The sequence below is a fragment of the Silene latifolia genome, chromosome X (assembly GCF_048544455.1).
Source record: "Silene latifolia isolate original U9 population chromosome X, ASM4854445v1, whole genome shotgun sequence".
In the NCBI taxonomy this organism is placed as follows: Eukaryota; Viridiplantae; Streptophyta; class Magnoliopsida; order Caryophyllales; family Caryophyllaceae; genus Silene; species Silene latifolia.
Window position 1 is genome coordinate 333336827 of NC_133537.1, and position 12021 is coordinate 333348847.

A 12021-nucleotide genomic window follows, 5' to 3' on the forward strand; every position below is an offset into this window, starting at 1 on the left:
ATTTATCAAACATATCCCTATATGTCACAAGACCAAGCCTATGATCTTTATACTTACGATCCACCCTCAACCATTTACACCCTAAGGGATCCTTTCCCGCTACCATTTGGGAGCCTAGAGGATAGACTTCTCCCTCATTCTCTACAAAATGTGACCTAACAATTTGGGGACGACCTACAACAACACGTTCCCAAGCCCATAATCGAAGGAGAACAATTGGCCCGGATATTTCACTCTTCCCTCTTTTAGAAGCACCACACAAGTTTCTATATAAACAAGATAGTGCAGCAGAGCCCCAACTATACTCATCAATTTCATCTAAATTAGCCAACAAAGGTAAGAAAAGGATACAAACCTCATTACCGCTTTTATCGGGAAAGATGATTGTCCCGATCAAATAGAGAATATAGGCACGAACATGCTTATAGAGCCTATCATCACAAGCATCTTGTGGTAAACCGGAGAAATTACCACTTAACCATGTCAATTTCAAACCCAAGCCTTTTAACTCAGTTGATGATGGCCTTAATCCCAATAGTTCCTCACACAAAGCGGGCCAATGGTGATCACTCCTACCGGTCACCGCCTTACCACTTACCCGTAAACCAAATAAAACATTCACATCTTGTAAAGTCACGGTTGCTTCACCAATAGGAAAGTGAAAAGTGTGAGTCTCCTCCCTCCACCTCTCAACCAATGCGGTAATCAAATCCGGATCAACATACAAAAAACAAAACCGATGAACTCCGTAAAATTGAGTATCTTTGATAAAAGCTCGAACCCTAGGATGAACATAAAACTCATCTTTTGCTTTCAAGTGTACCCTACATTTCAACGGACCATGATCCTGCAATAGACATAGTAAGGTAAGAAATAAAATAATTAGTAAAAACATATAAAAAGAATAAAATAATTTAAAGTGTCACTTTTATAATTTAAAAAGAATAAAATAATTAGTAAAAACATATAAAAAAAGTAACCTACCACCCCATTCCATATAGATTCACTTCGATGGCCCGCTTGTAATGTAAGAAGTTCGGGGTTAAGTGGACCCGGATCCATGAGACCTGCAACACAAATAAAGGTAAGTCTATCATGATTTAATAAGCAACAAATAATTAATTAATAAATAAAAAGAATAAATAATTTACCCGGAAGAACCAACAATTTCACGATTTTTAAGAGGACATCCACGCTTGTTGTGTCCTTTTTTACGACATAGGGTGCATGTATTTTTTGTTTTCGTTTGACCCTCGTCCATCTCATTACGAATCCTTTTGGACTTTGGCCGACCATGTCCCCTCTTCAATGACATGTCTGGTAATACATGCTCCCCAACCCAATTAGGCCAATGACGTTCATCAGGAACCGGATGAAAGTTTGGCTTGTAAGAACCCAAATATTCCCCACAAGTAAAATACGGGTCAATAAATTGGTCCGTCGTTAGATTGTAGGTTCTACAAACTGCAGCAACATGAGAACATGGGAAATGGTAGATCTGAAACTTGTTGCAAGTACAAGTTCTTTTAGACAAGTTAACAGTATGTCTATGTCCACCCTTTCCTGCTGTCCTTTGACCTCTCCCGATTTTTAACTTGGTAGACTCGGTCTCTCGAATTAAAGGGTTCAACCTTATGATGGGTGCTTTTTCAAAATTGTTTTCAACATACTTGGTGACTACGGGTGAAAACTTCAAACCCTCCATTATTCTAGCCTTAGCAAATTCACGCCTTTGGACAAAGTAAGAATTTACTCTAAAGAATGTGACTTTGACAAGAGCAGTGATAGGCAAGAAACGAGCTCCCTTTAGCACATTATTAAAAACCTCAGCCAAATTGGTTGTCTTGATTCCATATCTAAGGGCACCACCATGACACATTGACCACTTTGATAAAGGTAATGTATCTAAGTCTGCCCTTGCTTGTACATTCAGTTCATTGATCTTTGCTAAACCAGTATTAAACTTGATGGATTGATGCTGAAAAGCTGTCCAACTAAACAAGTCTTTCAACGCCCTATTTTTGAACTTTGAATTGATGTTGGATGCATGGTGTCTTATACAAAACCTATGATATGCAAATGGTTCCTCCCACCCAGTCCCATTTTCATTCATGGCTTTCATGATGCCCTTATGCCTATCAGATATTACACAAAGCCCAGTACGTTGTGTAACCAAACATCTAATACATGCCAAAAACCATGACCATGTATCGGTAGTCTCCTTTTCAACTATAGCAAATGCAAGAGGATATAGTTGATCATTGGCATCAACTCCCATGGCAATCATAAGCACCCCTTTGTATTTGCCATACAAATGAGTCCCATCAATTGTAATTATAGGGCGACAATGAGGGAATCCCTTGATTGATGCTCCAAAAGCCCAAAATACCCGGCCAAATATCACAACATTTGGATCATCGGTTGGATAATTTACAAATTGAACAACAGTACCGGGATTAGCTTCCTTCAGAGCTTCAAAAATCGAGGAAGCAACTGGTATGATAACTCCCAATCACCAAATATGTCGGCAAGAGCTTTTTGTTTAGCTTTCCATGCCTTCATATAAGTGATCTTGTAGTTATATTTATCAATTATTATTTCAATAATTGCATTTACCGTCAACCCCCAGTCTGCCTCCACAATATTCCTAATGGCATTACTAATAAAAGTTCTTCGCAAGTTTCGGTGGTCTATAGGCATGATGTCTCCTACACATGATGTCTCATGACCACCATTGTATCTCACAATAGTAAATGCATCGGAAACCAATTTTTTTTGGGTGGCTCTTAATGTCCAACTACATGATGTAGGTCTCCTCCCACATTTGTATGTCACAGTGTGAGGCTTTGACTCATGAACTTTGAAACTTTGATTCACCCTCAAATTATACGATGTAATTGCTTCCGTCAAAGAACTCTTATTAGGAAATGTTTGACCAACACAAAACTCTCCCCTAACATCAAATGGGACAATATTTTTCCAATTAGCCCAATTATTCCCTTGTATTTCATCAAATTTAGAAATACTATTGAATTCCGGATTTGGAGCAGTGGAAGACACATGATCAATGTCCTCATCATCCTCATCACTAGCATTCTCTAGTCTTAAATCAACATCAACCTCAACTTCATCCCCTTCAATATTACCGTCCCCTACCTCTACTCCAATATTATTTGTTAACAATGACACATACCGATCATCACTCCCTATACCTTGTACATAATGCGTTGGTGACATAAAATTATTTAACATCCTAGTAAAAGACACATCGGGTACTACATTTACATTACTCACTTGAGGTTGTTGAATTGGTATCAACTCAACATAAATGTCCATAGATCCCGCCTTTGAATGACATATACTAGCCCACATCGCTTGTAAAGAACGGTCATTGTTGAGAGAAACAACCTTAAAACATCCAAGACTAGGAAACTTCATTTTCAACACTAATTTATACTTACTACTATCAACACCAATGGTTGTGTATACCTCATTGTGTAGATCATTGAAGCTCATATTACTATTAGCAAAAATAAAAGACTCATTTCCACCTACATAGCTTACACACCCATCTCCTTCAACTATTTCACCATTCCAATAACACAATAAGGGAAAATGACTCCTCTCCATAGCTATAACTAAAAAAAATCGAACTACAACACTAACAACCACCCAAATTCAACACAAACATGAAATATATGGAATAATAATCAAAAACTAGAGTAAATAGCTACTCTAATCAAGTACTAATTAAGAAAATAAGTAAACTAATACCTTCAATATGTTTCGAATTTGCCCAAGAAATACCCAAATATTTGCTTGATATGGCTTAGAGAGTAGTAAATTGTGTTTTAATCAAACCAATTGACTGATTTAGAGTAGATTTTGGAGGAAAAATCGAAGAGATGTGCGATTTAGGGTTTTGATTTGGGTATTTTTTTTTTTTCGATTATGAACACGGGGTAGGGGAAGGAAAGTGATGTGCGATATAGGGAAGGAGTTAAGTCGCTCTCCCGGTGAGCGACTTGACCTTTTCTCCAGCTTCGCAAAACCCGAGCCTACGTGGACCCATTTTCGACAATAACTTTGAAAACGCACCCATTTTGTTTATTACTTTGTTAAAAAAGCCCATTTTAGAAAAAAATTCCTCGATTTGTCAAGCAACAACTTGAGTGGAGAAATCCCCTGTAAATTTGAGAGTAGGGGTATTCCGGCCTATGTTAATTTCTCTTACAATAATTTGTCAGGATCACTTCCAATACAATTTCCATATTTTGTGTCCGAGTCCATTGAGGCTTTTCAAGGGAATCCTAACCTTGGCGGGGATGAGTATAGGTGCAAAGAAACCGGTAGTTTATCAAATGAACAACATGTTGGAGGAGACGACACGCATCATGATCATGATAAAAATAAAATCTATCCTGGATTGTACATAAGCATTGCAATTGGTTTCTACACAGGATTTTGGGTATTTTGCGGCACATTGACACTGAAAAATTCTTGGAGACATGCCTATTTCCGGTTCCTTGATCACATTATAGACAAGATTTATGTAGTTGTTGTTGTATACTTAGCCAGATTTCGGAGGAAGTTTCAAATGTAATAATATGTACTTGATCGTTTTCTAGTGCTACAGAATGTTTCAACTTTCAACACATTACGTTGTTGAATTATTGAAGTTAGAATAAAAATCTAGTCATAGACTCATAGTGATGTATACCAAATTTCCATGAGATAGTTGTTACTCCCTCTTTGGTCATTTTTTGTCCTATTCTATTTTGGTTGTCTTTATTAATTATTGTCCTTTCTATTTTAAGGATAAATCTGAAAAACAATTTAATCATTTACACTCAATTTAGTCCACTTGTCATTTCGTAATTGACCCCTCCTCTTTCCTTGGTTTTTGTGCCAAAACCAAAGGACAACAATTGACCGGGGCGGAGGGAGTACTACATTGGGTTCAGATACTGCAAGACATCCCCTATTTACTAAATGAATAGGAAATTCTTGCAGACACGTCTATTTCCGGTTCCTCGATCACATTATAGACAGGATTTATATAGTTGTTGCATTATACTTAGCCAGATTTCGGAGGAATTCTCAAGTTCAATATGTACTGGACTGCTTTCAAGTTTCAACAAGCATATAAACTCCATGAATTTTGAGCTCAATGCTTTGATGTCGTTTTTGTATATAGACTCATATAGGTTCTAAATTAATTTGACGTCATTTTAATAGACTTGAGCCATTTTCTAATTTTTATGTCATTTTTCATATGAATTTGATACATCTGCTTTCTACAATACTCCCTCCGTCCTAATCATTTGTTTATTTTTGATTAAAATACTCCTTACAAAGAATTAAAAAAGGCAAACAAATGATCAGTAAGTGGATTATACATCCGATGTATTACCACCAATTGTCTAATTTTTGAGCATTACAATAAAGTTTTTGAGTTTTGTTTTAAAATTTCTGAGTTTTAACATAAAGTTTCTGAGTTCATTCAACTAGACATTAAACTCAAAAAATTACAATATAACTCAAAAACATTACATATGAGCTCGGTTAAATTTGAGTTTTGACGGCAAAAAATTAAAAGGTAACTTATAAAAAACTCAGAAAAAATACACATAAGCTCAAAAACTAATAAGGTATGAGGTAGTACATCTGATGTATGTTCTTATTTCTCACAAATGATTGGGTGGGACGAACAGAGTATACGTATTTTGTTTTCTTCCCGTAATATCAAATTGAACGTCCTTTGCAAGTAAGGAGACTTGTAGAGTCATACTAGTCAACAGTCAACACACGCTGAAATTTCAACAAAATGACTCAAGTCTACTGCACTAACTACTAGTAAAGCATGTTCATTATCTAAGGTTATATCATCATATGGTTTCATAATAAGCATCTTCATTAAATCAAAACATCCACATTTTACTATTTGATCATCCTTGCTGTCCACAATGAATTCGCATCATCAAATCATCAAAACATCCCCTGCCTCACTCTTTCTATTTTGTTTGCTTATCCTACCATTATCTGCAACTTGTAATGTCGAAAAAACTGTTGTTGCTCGTTGTATCGACCAAGAACGAGATGCTTTGCTCAAATTCAAACACCACATTCAATCTGATGAATGTGGGTTGATGGATTTGTGGGGGAATCCAGGTACACCAGACTGCTGTACATGGAAGGGTGTCTCATGCAGCAATCCGTCGGGTCATGTAATCGGACTTAATCTCAGCGCAGCCCCATATCAAAAGACTTGCTTGAGTATTTCGGTTTTCAGTCCTTCCCTTAGTGAGCTTAAGTTTCTTAAATACTTGGATCTTAGCTCAAACTATTTCTATGATATGGAAATACCGAGTTCTATTGGTTCCCTCGTCAACCTAATCCACCTTAACCTCTCCGATTCTGGCTTCAGTGGTGATATACCCCATCAACTGGGAAATCTTAGCCGTCTAACGTCTCTTGATCTCAGTCGTAATGACGAGCTTTCTGCCCAGAGCTTGAACTGGCTTTCGCAGTTAACTTTGTTGAGAGACATTAACTTAAGTGGTACCGATCTTAGCGAAGCTACAGACTGGACTCAGAGCATTGGCAGTCTCTCCATGTTAGAGGTCCTTCAAATGGACCACTGCCAACTTTCAACGCCACTTACATCCTCATCTATTTTATATGCTAATCTTCGCATTGTTAGCCTTTCCATAAATTATTATATTAATTCCTCAATTTTTCAGTGGTTGTTCAACAACAGTAATTACTCAACAGTCAAACAATCACTGGAATATCTCGATCTGTCGTATAATTCATTTCAGGGGCCTATTCCGAATGAAATAGGAAACTTGAAATTCCTTGCATACCTTAATCTTTCTCGGAACTCATTCTCTAGAACTGTTCCTGATGCAATGGGGAACATGGAATTCCTTAAATACCTTGATCTCTCTTATAACTCACTCTCAAGTACGATTCCCGATGAAATTGGAAATCTGCAGAGTCTTATGTACATGGATCTCTCTTACAATTCTCTGTCAGGTATGTATGTGCATCATAACCTTTGATCTCACATATTTCACTTTCAGTTTTAACAATTCCATACAACGGTCAATGTTGTTAAGTCTTATGTTTTCAATGTATCTCAGGTTCAATTCCATCTACACTAAGATTTTCCGGTGCCTTAGAGACTATGCATTCCCTTTCATATCTTGATCTCTCCCATAATCGTCTTGAAGGTTTTGCTCCAGGTGACGTAGAGGATTCCCATTCAACATCACACATTAATTCGTCAAATCAACTTGAAGGTCCCATTCCAAGTTCCGTAGGAGGGTCATCTCCACTTTTACATCTCGATATCTCCTATAACCTTCTTCAAGGTTCCATTCCAAGTGCAATAGGGGATTTGCATTCCATAGTCCATATTGATTTGTCATATAATCATCTTCAAGGTCCCATTCCAAGTTCTTTAGGGGGAGCATCTTCAATTTCATATCTCGATTTCTCTAATAATTATCTTGAGGGCGCCATTCCCATTTCAATAGCGAACCTCAAGTACCTTGGATACCTTGATTTGTCAAACAACTACTTGAGAGGAGATATCCCCTGTAAACTTGAGATTACGAAAACTCCGTACTTTGCTAAATTCACTTACAATAATTTATCAGGTTCAATACCAATAAAATTGTCATATCTTGGGTATAACGCTTTTGAAGGGAATCCTAATTTTCACATGGATAAGTTCCAAGGCCGTTGTGACGACGACAAACATGACGGTAACATCTATCTTGGATTGTACGTGAGCATTGGACTTGGATTCTACACCGGATTTTGGGTATTTTGCGGCACATTGACTCTGAAAAATTCTTGGAGACATGCCTATTTTAGGTTCCTTGATCGCATTATAGACAAGATTTATGTAGTTGTTGCTGTATACTTAGCCAGATTCCGAAGGAAATCTCAAGTGTAATATGTACTTGATAGTTTTCTAGTGAGATGTTTCCACATTATATTACATTGTTGAAGTGATAATCACTGTTGTATTCCCAGGGCTTGAGCCGTGAAAGATTTGGGTGACAAATCTTCTGTAAAACCGCTTGGTGGTAAGAAGAGTCTAATAAACCACAATATAGGATACTACTATAGCTTTTGTAACTTGAAAATTGTATTTAGACAATCAAATACTGACTACTTTATAATAATAACCGATCTACTTAAATACTCCGTAAGTCGAAGTATCAATCGTCATAATAAAAAATACTCTAGTTTAACAAAATAAAATTTAAAAGTTCAATAATTTTGAGTGTTTATGTTTAAAACTTACTTTATTTTTTAAAGGACAATTCTACCGCGTCATCGTGTTTCTCATATCCTTTCACATACTCAACATAAGGTCCATCAATTTAAGAACCCGGCATTTTAATTGTAAATGGTTATATCAAGACTCGGTATCACCCAACGGAGATAACTAGAGCTGATAAGTCTAACTCGACTCGAAAGACTCGACCAGATAGAACCCGAGAATTTTGCAAACCGAAACCGTCCCGACCCGATGGCGAACTGTAACCCGACATGACCCGATGATCAGTGACCCGAACCCTACCTAACCCAATATTGACCAACCCATCCAAGAATGACCCGATTAAAGTGATGACCCGACAATTAGTAAGTTTAATCTTGATTAAAATGAAAGTGAATAAGTGTTTAGATTGATTCGTTTGACCTAATAATGAAGTATTTAATTCAAATAATAGTTAAAAATTGAATTAATGCGATAAGTAATCGAACCCAATATTGACTCGACCCAAACCCAACCCGCCCCCGGTACATCATTTGACCCGAAATGACCTTACTCGATAACGACCCAACCCGAACCCGAATCGGTCCGAAAGAGTAGGTTGACTGAACATGACCGAAACCCGACATAACCCGCTCCGATTTCACCCGACCCAAGCTCAACCCGATTGCCACCTCTAGAAATAACATTATTATCCCCTAAAAGAGGAAAGGCGGGAGCGGGAGGTCAAAGGCGTTGCGCAATGGCGCCAACTTGTTTCCCTCCTCCATTAATCCCAATATTACTCTCACACTTCTCCATCTCCACCTACAATGCCGACGCTCCCCTTCCGTCCTCCTCAATTCTCAGACGTAATTCTCTTAATTTCAGTTGAATTACTACGCAATTCAGTTTTCCCCAATTTTTGATGCTTAATTTCATGATTTTTAAATGCAATTTTTTGTTATGATTAATGTACAATTAACCTAATTTAGGTGCATGATTATTGATAGGATGTAGCATGGCTTCCTCCTTGGCTTCAACCTAATCATTCTCAATCCTCAACCAAACCGTTTCTATGCAAGGATGTGATAATTGTCCCCTTATTATCAGGTGCGTCTACCCCTGATTTTAGTAGAGTTGAGTTATTTTCTAATTTTTATGTCATTTTTCATATGAATTTGATACATCGCTTTATACAATCCTCCGTTTCAATCATTTATTTGTCTTTGATTAAAATACTCTCACAAATAATAATAAAAAAAAAAGGCAAACAAATGATTGGGACGAACGGGATATAAACATTTCTTCCCCTAATATCAAATCTTAGGTCTGTGAACGGTCTTTGCAATTAGTAAACAGACTTGTAGAGTCATACAACTATACAAGTCAGCAGTCAACACACGCTAAAACTACTAGTAAGCATGTTCATTATCTAAGGTTATATCATCATTTGGTTTCATAATAAGCATCTTCATTAAATCAAAACATCCCCATTTTACTAGTATTTGATATCCTTAATTGTCCACAATGAATTCGCATCATCAAACCATCAAAACATACCCTACCTCTCTCTTTCTATTTTGTTTGCTTATCCCACCATTATCTGCAACTTGTAATAATGTCGAAAAAACCGTTGTTGCTCGTCGTAAAAACATTACTTGTATCGACCAAGAAAGAGATGCTTTGCTCAAATTCAAAAACCACATTATATTTGATGAGTGTGAGTTGATGGATTTGTGGGGGAATCCAGGTACACCAGACTGCTGTACATGGAACGGTGTCTCCTGCAGCAATCAGTCGGGTCATATAATCGGGCTTAATCTCAGTGGGGCTCCATATCAAGGGGGTTGCTTGGTTAGTCAAGTTTTAAGTCCTTCCCTTGGTGAGCTTAAGTTTCTTAAATACTTGGATCTTAGCTCAAACTATTTCTATGGTATGGATATACCGAGTTCTATTGGTTCCCTCGTCAACCTAATCCACCTTAACCTCTCCTATTCTGGCTTCAGTGGTGATATACCCCGTCTACTGGGAAATCTTACCCGTCTAACGTCTCTTGATCTCAGTCGTCGTAATGACGAGCTTTATGCCCAGGGGCTTTCTGCCAAGAGCTTGAATTGGCTTTCGCGACTAACTTTGTTGACAGAAATTAACCTAAGTGATACCGATCTTAGCGAGGCTACAGACTGGACTCAGAGCATTGGCAGTCTCCCCATGTTAGAGGTCCTTCAAATGGACAACTGTCAACTTTCTACGTCACTTACATCCTCATCATCTCTTTCATCTGCTAATCTTCGCATTGTTAGCCTTTCCAGAAATTATTATATTAGTTCCTCCATTTTTCAGTGGTTGTTCAACACTACTAGTAATTACTCATCAGGAGTACCGTCGCTGGAATATCTTGATCTGTCGTATAATATTATCCAAGGGCCTATTCCTGATGCAATTGGAAATTTTCAGAGTCTTATGCACATGGATCTCTCAAATAATGCACTTTCAGGTATGTGCATCATGATAAAAAGCTACTCCCTCGTTCATTAGAAACATCGCAACTTTTCATTAGAAACATCGGAACTTTGATCTCATATCCAAATATCATTTGCATTTTTATAATTGCCAAAGAAAGTATAAAGTTTTTATCATTGAACGGCGAAAGTATACATTAACAATTCCATACAAAGATGCATCGTTACTATGTCTCATGTTTATTATAATGTCTCTCAGGTTCAATTCCATCCACACTTGGGCTTTCTGGTTCCTTAGGGGGACCATCTCGACTTTCATATCTCGATCTCTCAAATAATCAACTTGAAGGTACCATTCCCGCTTCAATAGTGAACCTCGAGTACCTTGGATACCTTGATTTGTCAAGCAACTACTTGAGTGGAGATATCCCATGTAAACTTGAGATCAGGGAGTTTCCGCACTATGCTAGTTTCGTTTTCAATAATTTATCCGGCTCAATACCGAAAAAGTTGTCATATCTTGGGCCTTACGCATTTCAAGAGAATCCTAATTTCCGTACAGATGAGATCCAAGGCCCTTGTGAGAAAGACCGCAAAGATAAATTCAAACTTGGATTGTATGTAAGCATTGGGCTTGGATTTTACACCGGATTTTGGGCATTTTGCGGCACATTGACTATCAAAAACTCTTGGAGACATGCCTACTTTCGGTTCATTGATCACATTATAGACAATATTTACGTAATTGTTGTTGTAAACTTGGCCAGATTCCGGAGGAATTTTGAAGTGTAATGCGTACTTTAATGGTATCTAGCTAGTGTTGTTGAAGTGTGATAATATAACTCGAGTAATAATCTCAGAATGTACCCTTAAAACATACGAAATCTTATATGAAATGGTTGTATGTATATATAAAAGTCGATGAGAAAACTTTAAATCAAGAGTCTAGCGGACAATATTATCGAGCTGAGATCAAGAAAAGTGACGATCGTTTTAACATTGCCGGTTGTATAGCAAACCTGCTGGAGTACCTCGGATACAATGATTAGTCAGGCAATTACTTGAGAGGAGATGTTCCCTGTAAATTTGAGATTAAGGAGCTTACTTTCTATAACAAAAGTTCGCTAAATTTTCTCCTTCTCTTTTCTTAGGGGGCAAACCCATGTCCCACATCGGCAGTGTCCAGAAAATATAATAGTACGAGGCTTTTTGGAAAAGAGCCCAAGAGTAAATCTGTGAGGGAGAGGCCCAACACGTGATATTTACGCTTCCACACAACAAGTG

At 37.5% G+C, this 12021-nt stretch overlaps 2 protein-coding genes and 1 long non-coding RNA gene across 3 annotated transcripts; 2 read left to right on the plus strand and 1 right to left on the minus strand.

Moving 5' to 3' along the window:
• Window positions 1–448: 448 nt before the first annotated feature.
• On the minus strand, window positions 449–1579 carry LOC141618777 (uncharacterized). Its single transcript, XR_012531497.1, has 3 exons — window positions 1152–1579; window positions 985–1067; window positions 449–847 (listed from the first exon to the last, which is right to left on the minus strand). It is a non-coding gene; the product is annotated as an uncharacterized LOC141618777 (long non-coding RNA).
• A 4331-nt stretch (window positions 1580–5910) lies between these two features.
• Window positions 5911–7966, plus strand: LOC141620896 (uncharacterized). Its single transcript, XM_074437647.1, has 2 exons — window positions 5911–7038; window positions 7146–7966. Exons 1-2 carry the CDS (start codon window positions 5967–5969, stop codon window positions 7964–7966), a joined length of 1893 nt encoding a protein of 630 aa, XP_074293748.1. The 5' UTR covers window positions 5911–5966.
• Window positions 7967–9668: 1702 nt separating this feature from the next.
• On the plus strand, window positions 9669–11803 carry LOC141622317 (receptor-like protein EIX2). The gene is made up of 2 exons (XM_074438368.1): window positions 9669–10772; window positions 10997–11803. The coding sequence occupies exons 1-2, from the start codon at window positions 9803–9805 to the stop codon at window positions 11527–11529; spliced, it is 1503 nt and encodes a 500-aa protein (XP_074294469.1). The 5' UTR covers window positions 9669–9802; the 3' UTR covers window positions 11530–11803.
• The last annotated feature ends 218 nt before the right edge of the window (window positions 11804–12021 follow it).